This window comes from Candoia aspera, chromosome 2 (assembly GCF_035149785.1).
Source record: "Candoia aspera isolate rCanAsp1 chromosome 2, rCanAsp1.hap2, whole genome shotgun sequence".
In the NCBI taxonomy this organism is placed as follows: Eukaryota; Metazoa; Chordata; class Lepidosauria; order Squamata; family Boidae; genus Candoia; species Candoia aspera.
This window is the reverse complement of record NC_086154.1, coordinates 237129404-237145595: the sequence shown is the minus strand read 5'-3', so window position 1 is coordinate 237145595 and position 16192 is coordinate 237129404. Positions and strand designations below refer to the sequence as shown.

Below are 16192 nucleotides of genomic sequence, written 5' to 3'. Positions count from 1 at the left end.
CAAATGCATATTTGGAAATATGCTTCCCTTAAGTCCAATTTGGTAAAAATCCTTCCCTTAGAGAGGTGCAGTAACATGTCCTTCATTAATGGGAGAGGGTGTTGGTTTATTGTGGAAATAGCGTTCAACCTTCTGTAATCTGTGCATAACCTTAAAGAGCTGTCCTTTTTGGCGTGAAATAAAACAGGTGCACCCATTGGTGAATTGGCAGGCTCAGTTAAACCCTGGGCTAGGTTTTTGTCAATGAACTATCTAAGGACCTCTTTTTCCTTCTCAGATGTTGCATACATTTTGGGTTTAGGGAGTTTGGCTTTCTGGTCAATTTCAGTGGCACAGTCAGTCTTTTGGTGGGGGGACAGTTGGTCAGACTCTCTTTCATCAAACACATCTGCAAACTCTTTGTATTGACTCAGAATTGCCAAATGGGAATCAGTGGGAGAGAAGGCTTTCTCTTTTATTATGATGACTGCTGATTCAGGTTTCATGGGTTGAGTCCCTTGGGGTAAAACCAGGTAAAATCTATCGTGAAATTTCAAACTCCCCACTTCCCAAACTACTTGGGGTTTGCGACTCCGTAGCCATGGTAACCCCAAAATCACGGTATAATTGGCGACAGGCGCCACAATGAATTGTAAAGTCTCTGTATGGCTTCCTATTTGCATGGCTACAGTCTCTGTGTAATCTTCTACTGGACCCCCTTGGCCTTCCGACCAATCCACTTTGGTAGATTCTGACCAATTGCTTACCTTTCCCACCAAAGCTTTAAATTCCATTGTGTATTCAGATACAGTTTTGGACCCCTGTCGGAGTTGCTGGAGAGCTGTTTTGGCCCACAGCTTTGCCAATGGGTCTTTGAAGCGTTCCCTTAAAGCTTTCATGAAGTCATCTAAGCTGTGGAGTTTTGGGGCTGCTGCATCATGCAACTGCACTAGCCAGTCTGCTGCTGGCCCCTTCAATCTGGCCCCTACCAGATTCACCTTAGACCCTTCTGTGGGGAAAGTGTCCCCAAACTCTTCCATATACGTTGCTACATTAGTCATGAAGAAGGACAGTTGCTGAGGGTCCCTGTTAAACTTCACCTGGAGCTTGCAATGTCCACTTTTGGGAGGAGGGAGACTTACGTGTCCAGCTAGTGGCTCTCCCCAGGTCACTGAAGGTCTGCTGCTTTCTGGGTCTCTGACACCAGAGATGGTTGTCTGGACCCTGGAGCTGGCTTAGATGTGGATCTCTTTGATGACAGGACAGACCCTGCCTCCAGTTGGTTCAATGCCTGATTAACGACAACGAGATGCTTTGGAGGATAGCCGCCATGGAGGCTACCTGGGCTTTTAGATTCTTGGAACTGGACCCCTGGTCTTTGGTTGCACTTCTGTGGACTGGCGAGGTGTCGGTGTGACTTCTTCTCCTGCCTCGTCTTCCCAACTTTGGCCACTTTGTCTCTGATCTCTGGTTGGTGTCCACTCCACTCCCTGAAGATCGGGGTGACTTGGTGGCTAGAGCCAGGATGCAGTTGCTTTGGTGCCTTGAGTGATGTCCAAGGTGATCAATTCGGTATCCAGCTCCACTGTGCAACTTTGCTGTGGCAAGGAGATTCCTACAGCACCTTCTGTTTCCGAATCTCCATCAGATCCATCCAGTGACCCAGCCACCGCCTCTGGCTCAATCAGCTGCATCATGGTCTCTCCCTCCTCCACTGGAGTAGTTAGCTCTCCCTGTGTTGGTTTTGACATAGTTCTAAAATCTGAACTCTCTTCTGGGTACGTGAGTCTCCAGGTAGAGTTGGGTTGATGATTCACAACTTTATGTAATGACTGCCCACTCAGTTTCTCATTGAAATTGATTCATACGTGTTAAGTAGAAATCTCTTTAATGGATTGTAGTGTGTAGTACAGAGAAAAAGTTGCAAATAGAAGTTCCCACACTTTCCCCAAGTTAAACAGCCCAATGAGTTCAACCACCTCCCTGTTCTTTGGTATGCAGCCCCCCTTTTCATGCCCGTCCGTTCAGTTCTGTGCAGATGTCTGCAGCGTCTCTGCTGGTTGACCTTGAATGCCAGACATAGTCCATATAATATGCTTTCACACTCCTGGCTTGTCCCTCCTCCCACTTCTACTGACTTGCAAGTCTCAACCTGGGTTGATTCCATTCATGCATGCGAGTCGGATCAGATGTTCTGGGACCATTTGATCTGGGAGCTTGACATTAACTTTGAAAGGTCGCTGAATCACTAAGCAAAAAGTACCTGTACTTCATTATATTATTTTATTGGTTGGATAAGAAACATGGCAGATCATGGAGTAAGTGCAGTATTGCTTAGTAAAGAACCACAGAATGGTACAATAATGTTGATAGAGAGCAGTGCATCAAATTGATCAGTAAATTATATTTAGAATCAAAATGCTTAGTGCAGAGCATCTGTGTTGACAGTGAAAGCAATATGGAATGCTTTTTGCTTAGTAGATGAAAGGCCTGATAAGAGCCAGGAGTCTTCTCCTGTAAAAGTCCTAGAGAACTCATCTATGCATAAAAAAAAAAAAAAAATGGGATTAGCCTCAGCCCAAAGGCTTCTAAGCAACACCAGTGAGATAGAGCAAATTCTTTTAAGTTCCGTGTTCAGGAAGCTGATACAATTCTCAGCTAGTGACCTTTGCCAGGAACACAAAGTTCAAGGCCCAATCCTGTGAGAAAGCTGTTTTCCATAGGTATGAAAGCTGCCAGATTCCACAGTGCACTCCTGTCTTCCTGGGCCAGGTGGTGATTTTTCTAACTTTTACTTACAGGTGGAGCAACTACTTTAATTCCTGTACAGATCTCAAGGCACTATAGATAGTACATAAAAATGGGTTTTATTTCCTATGGAGATCACATAGATAGAAGGAAGTTCTGTAAGTGAGTTTAGCTTCAGGTGTAAAGGTTTCATTAAAATAATGCTTTTTAGAAAACAAATGGAGTCAAACAATTTTAAAAAAACAAGGGAAGTAGTTATGGGAAACTCAGGAAATTGGACTTTGAATACAATGAGTAAACAGTGACTTTGAAAGCATATTAAAAATAATAATAGTACAAAAGAATGGGGAGGGCCTCAGAATGTATTTTGAGAGAAGATGCCTAAATAACTGCTCTGCAGTGGGTTGCAAGGGGAAAAAAACCCCTCATCAATTGCCTACAAGCTTTGAATTAAGAATTTGATATGCAATCCTACACATGTCTATTACAAGTAGGTCTCATAGAGGTCAATTACACTTACTCTTCAGATACTGAAAAATTGAAGCCTGTAATGATCTCAGAACTTAATTTTTATATTATACTAAATCCATAACATTTTATTTTGAAATTTTAAGAATGATGCTACCAGAACCCACTTCTATAAATGTTCTGGGTTTTTGTGGTAAGGAGTGTTCTTAAATAGAATGTAAGAATAAGTTCTCATCTAAAACGAGTTCTATACAGTGGTGCTTAAAAGTTGGTGAACCCTTTTGAATTTCAATATTTCTGCATAAATATTACCTAAAACATGATCTGTTCTTCACACACATCCTAAAACTAGAGAAAGCGACCCAATTAAACAAACGAGTCAAAAACATTATACATGTTCATTTATTGAGGAAAATGATCCTAAGCTACATATTTGTGTGTGGCAAAAGTATGCGAACCTCTAGGATTATCAGTTCATTTGAAGGGGAAATTAGAGTCAGGTGTTTCAATCAATGGGATAATAATCAGGCATGAGTGTGGGAGGTCCTGCCTTATTAAAAGAACAGAATTTTGGGTATTCACTATCAAAGTGTGATCTTCAGTGCAACATTTTCTCTAATCCTGGGATGTGGAAGTATGTCATGGCTCAAAGCAGATTTCTGAGGACCTCCAAAAGAGAATTGTTTATGTTCCCCAGGCTGCAAAAGTTATAAAACTATTTCCAAAACGTTTGGATTCCACCAGTCTACTGTGGAATATAGTGGTATAGAGTGTAGATCACACCAAGAGCAAGTCATGTAATACCCTGGGCTTTTTTAAGACCTTCTGGGGTAACATCTAAGGAAGAAGGAAAGGCTTCTCCTGCCTTGGTGAATATCCATGTTCATAAGACCGCCATCAGGAGAACACTGAACAACAATGATGTACACAGCAGGGTTGCAAGGGGAAAGCCACTACTCTCCAAAAATAACATTTCTGTCCATCTTCAATTTCTGAAAGACCACGTGGATAAGCCAGAAGGCTATTGGAAGAATGTTCTGTTGACAGATGAGACCAAAATAGAAGTTTTTGGCTTGAATGAAAAGCATTATGTTTGACGAAAGGCCAACATTACATTCCAGCATAAGAAATTCACCTTACCTTATCTGTTAAACATGGTGGCAGAATTATGGTTTGGGCCTGCTGTGCTGCCTCTGGACCAGGAAGGTTTGCCATAATTGATGGAACTATGAATTTTGAATTGTACCAACAAGTTATACTATTTAATGAGATACTCCTCTAGAACTGTTCTTTGAAGTTGTGAAGCAGCACCAGCAACTTGGCCTGATTCCTTAGAGAATTTCCTGGAAAAAAACACCTTCACTCTATTCTCAGTTCTTGATGCATCACTAGGAAAAAAACAATTTAAACATCCCAGGATTAGAGAAAATGTTGCACCGAAATAACTGCAGGATGCCTTTAATAGTTCGAGGTATTTGAAATTCAATATTTGGGAGATATAATAATTAGTCTGTGGATAGTATGGACTGTTCACTTCTTATATTGACTCCAGATGACCTAACTGTACAAGATAAAATTTGTTCTGTGGTTGTATTCTCATTTTATATTTTGTACATATATACACATTGTCTTAGATACAAAACATAAATTTCTATCAAGTAGAATTCTATCAATCTGGCACTATTACTCTAGTTTTTTTAATGTTTGGGTTAAGCAGTATTCAGATATATAATTCACATTTTCCTGGTTACTTAAATCTTTTAATTAATATGTTATTTATGTCTTCTGAATTAACTATAAAAATAGTCAGTTTGTAAGAATATTTTAAAAATATCTTTAAATAAATCCCAATAGCTCTGTTGAAGATACAACTTTGCATGGAGAATTAATCCATACAAGTAGTGGTGAGCAGTCCCTCTCCTCTGAAATTTATGAATATATTCATGTATAGGCTATAGATGGAAATATGCTATTGAGATCTTGAACCATGAACTGTCAGGCAAACATGGAAGCCTTTATATATAGAATTCTAGATTCCCTAGATTATCCCTAGATTTTCTTTTAAAATCCTTTATTTGTATCCTCTTTATCAAAAAGACCCTTCTCTTTTTTTAATAGATTATTTTTGTAAACATCGTGCCCTCTTTGAAAAAGAATATGTGATCCTCTGTTTCCTAAGTGTTGAGGCAAGATACTACTGTGAAATTAGGCTTCTCTAAGTTGATTAATTTTTTTTAATTTTTTTATATATTGATGTGAAAATGACTTTTAAAAAATGACTTATATGATGAAATAGATATTTCTAATATGGGGGAATTTGTCTAGATGTCTAATTAAGATTGGAAAAAATGTCATTTATTTACCAAATCAAAGATTTTCAAACTGTGGTCTGAAGATCCCTGGTGGTCCATAGAGACTGCTGCAAACTCCTATGTTCACCATTTAGCTGGCCAAGCCAGAGCTTGTCACTTCAGCCTTTGTCTCCCTTTATTCAGTATCAACTGGCTAGCCAAGCCAGAGCCCACCACTGCCAGAACTTCCATTTTCTAGCATTTGCTGCTAGTCAGATGGTTTGAAAAAATGGATTTGTGGCTGAGAACTGTGTTGTTGAAGCATACAAGTGATAATACAAGCAGCAAAAGGGGCACTAAAATTCAGAAATCGAACAATAATGAATCTCTGTTTTGCTTACATTGAGTTTAAATTTGTTAGTGCACATATAATCCTTTACTTCCTGAAATTATTCAGAAGCTTGGAGATATTCAATCCCAAGTTTATAGCAATGGAGAAGGATAGAATGGAGAGGAATAGCTGTCATTGCCATATAGATGACAACTAGCTTAAAACCTGTGAATAATTCTTTCCTATGGTTTCATGTTAAATAGCATGGGAAATAATAGTAATATATCCTGTTCTGGGCTGCTTTGAGTTGGCCCAAAATAAGGGACCAATGCTGTTAACTAGCACTGGATGTTTTGGACAGTACTTGGTTCCACTAGTTTCTAGTCAAGTTTTGGACTCACTTCAAAGCAGTTGTGCTGAGCTGTAACATTCTAAATTGTTAGGCTTACTGGCAAGCTTTTGGCAAAACGTCTTTGGCATTTGACTTGGTACAGCTTGAGTAGGATGTAGGTTCTCTCCTTAACAGAATGTGGCTAGATATTGCATACTAGGGAGAAGCTACTGAAACAGGTAATGGCAACAAGACATCCAACATGCTCTGTATACCAACCATAGCTTAATTCTGGCTGTTCTGGCTCTCATCCTTCCCATATTTTAACAGAGTTTTTGCCCTGTGCTTTTTGGCTTTGAAGCTGGGCAACTTTTTTTTTGGCATAACTTGACACATCTGCCCTAAGAAACTCTGGCTGTTTCACATAAAAGATTTGATTGGGTTGCTTCGTGTCATATAAACCTACTCAAAATATGAAGTCGTTGTTGGAATACAGATATTCTTGGAGGCCACCAGAGAGAACTAGGCTTTGGTATGACAGCACCCTTTTTGTGGAATGTGAGGGCATTTTGTGTTCTTTTATGGATTTTCTTCTGCTTTACATATCTTAGTGTCTTTTAAAATTGTTATTGTGGTTTTGTGTTTGATTTTATAGCTTAGTTACTTGTTTTTTGTTGTTGATATTTAAATCCCTTTAATGTATGCCAACTAAAGAATTTTGGTAAACAAAACATAAATGGAAAATTGCAGGATATTTTATACAGTTTTACTTTTTTTCCTTTTCACAGAATGTTGGTTTTGAAAGCTCAGGGAAGAAGCAACAGGGAGAAAAACATCCAGTGGTAAGCATGACTGTTTATCCCATTTAATTATTTAACAAGTAATATTTTAGTAAGGCTTTTTATTGAAATAGATATAGCAGTTAGGGATACTAATAAAATGTTAGAGAATAATCAGGAAATGAAAGAATATCTTATTTAATTTAGCTATTCAATTTTAAATACATAGTTGGAAATTTTAAAAACTTTTTGTGTTTAAAATGATAAAGCCTTAGTTATACCCTCTTTGTTTCTCCATTCGTTAGACCCTTGACATCATAAATAAAGATATATAGCAAACAAGTGGGGGAGAAGTGGGGGAAGGCAAGGAATCATACACATGAATGCTAGAGCTTAATTTTCAGATAGCATGTAGTAATTATATACATATGTGACTAAATTGAATACTAGTATCTCATTAGTATTAAATGCCATACATTCACTTGTCTGCTATTTTCAGGAGTTGTTCTGGCCAAATTACAGTATGTTTAGTGTTCATTGATTTCCTATGCTCTAAGTGAAATAAACTGGCTATCAGAGATCCCCAGATATTGGTATGATAGTTTTCTATTATGATGGTGTATATCCAAGAATTGTTAAAAGTGGAGAGTCTGAAAGATGTAATAAGTTGCCCCTAAATTTTATTTTAAAACAAAATGATAAGATAATGAAACCATAGCTACAGCTACACCATTTAAGGTGTATGTATTTATGTTCTTAATCAGATTTTGTTCAAGTTGCATAAAAAGACATGGCTGGCTTTCACATGTCTTTTTTGGGAGGATACATTAGTATAAAGAGTCTGATTCTTCTGTTTAGAGATAATTTTATTCAAAAAAATGCATGAACGTAACTTGAACGTAACTTGAAAAAGTTGAACGTAGCTTGAAGAAGTTTGAATGTGCTCTGAACTTTTTTTACTACGTACGTCTTTCCTTTAAAAACATATCTCGTGTGTGTAATATATGGCAAAGTTCAACTTCCTAGGCTTGTTACTATTTTTAAGCTACTTCTTTCTTTTCTCACAACAGTGCCTGAAAATGACAACAAAGCGGAACTTGTTTGTGCGATTGGTCCCATGCCGCTGTTTGCGTGGAGAAGAAGAAACTGTGACTGCACTTGATTACTCTCACTGCAGCCTGGAGCAGGTGCCTAAGGAAATTTTTACTTTTGAAAAGACATTGGAAGAACTCTATTTAGATGCTAATCAAATTGAAGAGCTTCCGAAGGTATGTTGCATTATAATATTGTGTTTCTATGTGTAAGTGAATAACAGTGAATCCTCACGTATATGTTTTGTGTACAAAGGCAGATAGAGGGAATGTAAATCTTCTAGTAGTTTTATAATGTTTGTATCTCAGGAAAGGAATGCTGATTTAACAAAACTAACTCTAAGGTCCTGTACACATACATGTCATCTTTGCTGAAATGAACCATGGCTGCTTCGCCCCGTCTTGATGATTGTCTTAGCATTGTGAATGGTCCAAACACAGCAGATTCTATGGAACGGAAGATAGTTCATAGTATTCTAGACTATGGACTATTTCCATTTTGGAAAGAGTCAGTTTAAAAAAAATTACTAAGTGACCCACTCAAATGTGGATCGGTGGTAAGGTTCAGAACCCAAGTAATAAGTTTCCACATTCCTAAGTGAAGCATATTAACACTATTGCTCTCTAGAACATCAGATAACCCAGAGGCTTCCTGCAGATACTAAATAATAAAGGTCAAAATGAAGTGGTGATACTGAATGTAGTCCTGACTTCTATTTTTCAAGCACAACACAGTAGACTAGAGTATCACCTCTGTAATATATTGATCTCAAGGTACAACTGTACCTTAGGAAGGGGCACGTCAGAAAACTTGTAAATATGAAGAAAGAACCACCATTAAAGCATTAAAGCTGATCGTACAGTATGCTGACAGGTATGCATAGCATCTTTGAAGGTTTTTACTAATTCTCTACATGTCCAGATGTTTGCACTGCAGTGACTAGTAAAGTGAAGCATTTTAGCACTTGCACGCACACATGCACAAACATATCCTTTGATGCAGTCAAGCAGGCCTTCCAACATGTTTTCACAAAAAGTGCTTCACTCACACTGGCATGTTTTGTGAAGGGCTCGTTTTAGGTGCTTTGTGCAGCTCTACTGCTATAGGTTACTTTGGTTGATAGTACTAAAAAAGTAAAAGAGTTAGATAAGTTACCAAGACGACCATGGCAATCAGTCCAATATTCAAGACAAGAATCTGAATAAAACAGGTCCACATAATCAGTATCATCCAGATCATTATGGTATTGCAATATCATCACATGCAAATAAACATTTTTCTCTTCCCTTAATTGACTGAATCAGCAAAAAGTGTAATGTTGAAAAGCAGCTCCTTGTCACTCAGACATTCTGTCTGCATGCTCAGGATCCAAAAGCTAAACAAATTAAAAACTATTGGATAAGCAGCTGAAACAGATGTTTCACAATGAGCAGCTGACTGCTATGCCTTTCCTCTCTGCAGCATCCTAGCAAATAAAGCCTCATACTACAGAATGATAGTAAACGTAAGTTGTTTCAGTGCTCTAAGTATAATGAAGTAGGTTTCCAATACTTCTGTCCCTAGTTTGATCTTGTTCATCCCAAGTTGTTTTTTTATTAGGACTCTAGGTGTCAACCTTCATGTTTCTGGAGATTTAAAATCACAGAATAAATGTATTTCAAATGTACATTAGGAAGATCAAAACGTTCATATCGTCAAGAGACCTTCCAAAGGTGACAAATTAAGTTTTAAAAAGTACACTGTAGTCAGGAATATGTGATTGAATGTTTTATATAAATGGACTTCATGATCCTAGCCGTATTTTTACTTCTTAAGTGATTATTACTTCCCAAATTAAGATACAGCATTTTTTCATATAAAATTTAAGGTTAGGGTTTATTTTTTCTCTGGGAAGTGTGATCTTGTAGGCATGAGAAAACCTACCAACTTTGATTAAGGTGTCCAACTCTATGTTTTTACGTGCATACAATTTTGTATCAGGTTTATACCTTTACTTCCTTCTTTCAAGTTTCTGCTTCTTAGAGGTAGAGCTTCTGTGCTATTAATGATTATATATTTTCCTGTCAAGGCACTTGTTGGCCTATGGAATGGGGAAACAGGTAACCATATGCTATTTTATGGCATATATTTTAGTTTATGAAGCCAAAGACATGGACAAGAAGCGTCTACATATCTAGCTGACCACACACTCTCTTGATCCCTGATGATGTGGCCTCATTTGAGCTAGCTGAGAGGGATTGAGTGGGTGGATCCAGGGAGTGGTGAATGAATCCTTGCATGAGAGAGTAGTGCCACCAGACTCAAAGGAAGGGCATTGTCTTTCTGCTCCTGAAGAAACATTCCCTGGATTGGTCAAAGTGCCTTAGTGCATGATAGTTATGCAGCTGCATTTCTTGGAGGGTACTGATTATTATTATTTTTTAATATAATTTTATTGAAGAAATTTTTAACAAGATAAAAACAATACAAATATTAGAACAGAAACAGAGAAAATAAAAGAATAGTGGATAAGAAAGGAAATAGAAATCCCATCTGGTCACTGCATACAAAAACAGACAAAAACGCAACCAATAAGAATCTCCATCCATCTTAGCCCAAGGCCTGGGAGAACAACAATGTCTTCAAGGCCTTATTGAATGCCAGCAGGATGGGAGCCACATGGGTTTCAGGGGGATCTCATTTCAGAAGGCAGGTACTATGGCAAAGAAGGCATATTTCCTGGGTTCCAATAGATGGCACTGTTTAAAGGAACCTGGAGCATATCAACTCTGCCAGCATGTACTGGTTGGGCAGAAACCATGGGACATAGGGTTCTGTCAGATAAGCTGGCCCTTAGATGCCATTAGATGATAATGAGATGGATGACTTCTTATGGGACAGAGGTAAAGAGAATGTGAGTCTATTGATTCTGTTTGATTTCGCAGCAGCTTTTGAAATTGTTGACAGAGTACTCTCCTGGACTACCTCTGTGAGTTGGGAACTGGGGGCACTGTGTTACAGTGATTCTGCATCTACTTGCAAGGACAGTTTTAGAGAGTAATATTGGGTGAGAGTGCTTTTACACCTTGACAGCTATGCTATGGGATGCCACAAGGCACTATTCCCCCCCCCTTGTTATTTAAGGTGTCTGTGAAGCCATTAAGAGGAGTCATAAAAATTTGGGGGGCTGCATATCTTAAAATGTTCTGACATTTGACTACTTCTCTAAAACAATCAAATCAGGAGAGGATATGCAGATTCAGAACCAATGGTGCAATGATCATGGCCATTAAATGAAGACTGAATCCTGACATGATGGAGACTGGTGGGTGGGTGGCTCCTGGGTTCAGGAATTGTGTAGCTCATTTATAAACCATCAGACTATAAACCTCAGGAAGGTCTTGCAACATGTACCGAGAATTGCTGAATGCTATCTGGTGGTTAGTCACAGTCTGATCTTGTCGGTGGCAGTGCCTATACTCTGAAATGCTTTTCCCCTGAAATTTGGGGAGGCACCTACTATACTATTATCTAGGCACTGTTGAAAACTTGCCTCTTCAAGCCACAGAGTCAATACTCTTTTATTAGTCCATCCTTCCTCAATGTGGGTGCCATCCAGATGTATTAACTTCATCTCTGAGATTTCTCAGTAATAGGTCATGCTGGCAGGGAAGTTCTGGGAGTTGTTCCATAAATCTGGATTGTATCAAGGTTAGGGAACTTGTATTTAGATTAATTGAAGGTTTGTTGCAGGTTTTGATTTTTCAAAACTCCTCGTCAGATAGGATGGTTGGAAAAGTGTGAGGATGAGGGGAGGTGCTGGTGTTTGAGCCTTGTCTATAGCAGTATAAATTCTTAGAGGATATTAGGAACTGTCTCCAATTGTTTTATAATTTATAGAATTTATGTTGGGCTGCACCAAGGAATCTCCAAAAGCTGGTGGAAAAATCAAATGTTTGTCAGACTCCCATTTTTGTAATACAAACTCCAGTCTTAACCAGCATGAACAGAACCATATGTGTCTATGTGTTTACTTGATAAAAATAAACATGCTGGTTACTAAAAATTACAATATTTGCTATAAATGTTACAATATTAATTGTGAACTATATTTCAAAGTTGTTAAACAGAATATTTTTTATAACTCATTTTGAAGATTCATCAGTATTGTGCTTCATTTACACTTTTACTTATTTATTCTCTTTGTCTCAATAGCAACTTTTTAACTGTCAGTCTCTGCACAAGCTGAGTTTGCCAGACAATGATTTAACAACATTGCCTGCATCCATAGCAAATCTCATTAACCTCAGGGAACTGGATGTCAGCAAAAATGGTAAGTTGTTTTTCTTAATATAATCATGAATACCAAAGAACAAGGTCATAACAATGGGCATTCAGATTCCTGGGTTCAAAGGTCCAAAAGTGTGATAGTACATGCACATAATTTTTTTTTAATCAATCTAATTCACTGAAACAATTTTTATCTTCCTTTTAGAAAAGGTACAGTATATGTTTTGGCCTGGCACAACTAAAGTTAAAAGAAAATAAAGAAAATAACCTGTATAATACTTGCCTTATGCAAGCAGACTATATTGTAGACAACAGTTCTGGAAGATGTATATTTTAAATCATATTAACTGGAGAGCTCTTAACTGTTCGTTCTAGAAAACATTTTTTCTTGTTTGTTACTGGCTTGCAACTATATTTGTCATTACACCAGCCTGACAATTACTACTTGAATTGTTAAAAATAAAATCTCCATTGAGTTAAGCTGGAAACTTTATGGACACATCCATTTAGTTTCAGCGTCTGTCATTGCCTTCTTCTGTGATATTTTTATGACACCTTTAGGGTTTCCTGGTGGCCTTCTATCCAAGTACTAACCAAGTCTGGCCATGCTTAGTTTTGCAAGATCAGTAAAAATTGCTTAGGTGTGTCTACCTAGCTGGACAAAGACAATATTGAGTCGAGCTTGACTCCTGGTACCTGTATTCAGGCATGTAAGTAGAAGGGAAGCATGTAGATGCAAAATGAATTTTCAGTTTTATGAGCAGTACAAACCTAAGTTGCAAACCCAGATTGACATTAATTATTGCTCAAATCAATTAGTTTTGTTTCAAAGAAATATATTGCTAGAATTGGGACTTGTAACAAAATACCTCAACGAGTGATGCTTTCTGTTTGGAATTTCAGCATCACTGTTCCATTTTTCCCCATTATTTATTTATTTATTTATATATTCAATTTCTATGGCCGTCCATCTCAAACAAGTGACTCTGGGTGGCGAACAATCATAAATTCAATTAAAACCAAATAGAAACATAACAAAAAATAAATAGATATAGCAACCAAGAAAAATCATAATTGTAGATGTTAATATAACCAAGAAATGGGGCCGTTTTCTTTCTTTCTCACTGGCAGTTGGTTAGCATTCCGTGTTTAATTGGGCTAGTGTGTGATGTGTTCCCTTTTGTTTTGTCCTTAAAAACTTTTTATTTGATTATTTTCTGTATGTCAGCAAATTTTAGGGCTTCCCAAAATCTGCTTGTCAGTAGGGCCTGCATGAGAACTGAGATTACCATAAATATTTCTGATCTCCTCCAATTGCTGTTTCTATTGTAGTGTTATGTGGTGGTCTGTCTTTTTGTTGTCGGGATTCTCAGTTTCATTTCAAAATGTCATAAGCAGGTGCACCATTTTGACTGCTAGACAAAATCTTATATTTTCTGTCTATGTGGTACAAAGAAATAAGATATTTTAGTGTATACAACTCCAGTTGTATTTCCACAATTCTTTACCTTGAACTCTGAGGAGCATTAAAAATATTGATAGCTTGTAAAACATTAGATTGCTAATTATCTAGACTTTTTATATGTAGTATGTAAACTAGCTGGCAGTGGTATAACAGGTGGAATGTGCCCTTGATGAAAGCAAAATGTGTGCCTCATACCATATGTACTAAGACTGAGTGTGCAGAGAGTGCAATATTAACAACATAATACCAAGCTCAGCAGCCAGTCAAACCAAGCTGTGGTTTTGGGGCCAGTTTTAAAATGTGGACAGACCAAGAACGTGTACAGAATTCAGTAATAACACAATTATCAACACCAAGCTCAGCAACCAACCAAAACAAAGCAGTGTTAGTATTTTTAAATGCAGACCTAGACCAAGAACATGCAGAGTCAACAGGCTAACCATTTTTAAAAAAAATTAAAACAGCAGCAGCAGTATTTTACTTTCTATGCAAGCTTGCAAGCTGATAATGGCATGAAGAAATTTGTCAGTCCTGTCTTCTCCCTCCTCTGCGACTGAAGCCTGCCAGCAGCATCCTTTGCACCTGGAGGCTATGAGAGCAGGGTTGTAAAATGTTACTTAAACGGGTTTTTTGTGCTTTTTAATCTGCAAAAATTCTGATTATTTTTGGTATATTCAATTTTGTGGCACATTTATTCTCAGTTGTAATGTGTTGTTTTGCAGGAATCTTTCTCTCAATATAAAAAAAATAGAGAATGATCTTTCTGCATCTACCACTGTGACTGGCATAGTAAAAAAAAAAGCCAGGCATTCAGTGCAACTTTCAGTAAAACATAATGACAAAGCATCAAGTTTGCAGCTTTCTTTATTGTTGATATTTTTAGCAATAATACATTTCAGTGATGTTTCAAATGAGCTACTAATTGATCTTTTATTTCCAAAAATCCCCCAAAGGACTCTTGTATCTTTATATTCAGGTATTCATGATATTGCTGTCAGTAGATGCATAGCAAATCATGTGGTTGAGCTGATTAAACTTAACTGGTAACTTGGACTGTATCCATAATTGTAGAGAAAATGGAGCTTTCTTTATATATTTTATGATTCCATCACCAACAGGAAGAGTGATAATCAGTTTTTTGAGTCTGGACTCAAGTACATTAGTGTTCCGCTCTTCATACTCAGCAATTAATCCAGCACAGAATTATAATCTTTAAGAAGGTCGATAACAGAGAGAAAATTTTCACTGGAACCCCCTGAGCACATACCAGGCTTCTTTATACTTCGAATACATACAAAACAATTAAGGACATGTTCTTGACAGATCAAAAAGATCACAATGGAGCGAAGACTAGCATATTGACTTGCAGGATGTATAGGACCCAACTAAAACATGGGTATTTTTAAGTTTTGTTTCGGCATAGGAGAAATCTGAAAGGGTACATGTTCATTGGGTTTTACCAGGGACTTCAGGAGGTTTCAGATACATTGCTTCAAATGCCTTATGGATAAGTTTAGCTTCAAATAATTGATTATTGTGTACTATCTTAAATATTTATAAAATGAATGAGCAGCAGTGTTGCCTTTTTTAAAAAGATGTCTGCATTGTAGCTAAGAAATAATTCTGTATTCAGAACATAAAGTTTTGAGTTCCATTGTTCCATGACTATCCCAAACTGAGCAAAAGCTGAAGGCAGACAGGCAGAAAACACACTTCTATTCTTTCAAAATTGATATTGACTGAAAGGATGTGCACAAGGAACTCAGTTCCTTCTGCCATATCACACAAAAGAAACAAAAATGTAGGGTATAAATTTACAGACATGCGTACATTAATAAATGGAAGCCATGATTTATTACAGTCATGCATAGCTAAGCTATATTAATTCTGCAGACCACTGAGTAGTTTGAGTCATGTGATTATCTTTCCCACTCTTAACAGTAAGTCATTTGGCTATAAGTAAGGTTCAGAAAATCCATTTTCTTTTTTTAGATGTCAACTCCCACATAATGTCTTTATAAAATAAAGTCACTTCTCATTTTCTGATACTTTTTTGTGTTCTGATTCTACAGGCATACAGGAGTTTCCAGAAAATATCAAGAACTGTAAAGTTTTAGCAATTGTTGAGGCCAGTGTAAATCCTATTTCAAAGTAAGTTCTATTGTAGTAATTTTTAAAAATATATATTGCACAATGAATATCATATATACATTCAGATTAAGCATATGATTTTGTATTTGTTAAATTTCTCTCTGTTTATCTAGGCTTCCAGATGGATTTTCACAGTTGTTAAACCTAACACAGTTATACCTGAATGATGCTTTTCTGGAGTTCTTACCAGCCAATTTTGGCAGGTAAGTTGTAAATGAGTTGAAAAATAACAAGGTCTGTCATTATTGGCTATGAAAGAGAAAGGAAAGTTAAGATTCTTCTTCCAAA

At 37.2% G+C, this 16192-nt stretch overlaps 1 protein-coding gene across 2 annotated transcripts in view; it reads left to right on the top strand.

Annotated features, from left to right (window-relative positions):
• Positions 1 to 8000: 8000 nt before the first annotated feature.
• ERBIN (erbb2 interacting protein) overlaps positions 8001 to 16192 on the top strand; it is a 65681-nt gene continuing 57489 nt past the window's right edge. The window contains exons 1-4 of one of the 2 annotated variants that reach the window (XM_063295590.1): positions 8001 to 8195; positions 12214 to 12331; positions 15826 to 15904; positions 16018 to 16107. In XM_063295590.1, coding sequence (XP_063151660.1) covers positions 8007 to 8195; positions 12214 to 12331; positions 15826 to 15904; positions 16018 to 16107 — 476 coding nt within the window. In that variant the 5' untranslated portion in view covers positions 8001 to 8006. The remainder of the gene's footprint in view (positions 8196 to 12213; positions 12332 to 15825; positions 15905 to 16017; positions 16108 to 16192) is intronic. The other variant, XM_063295589.1, reaches the window with a different exon arrangement.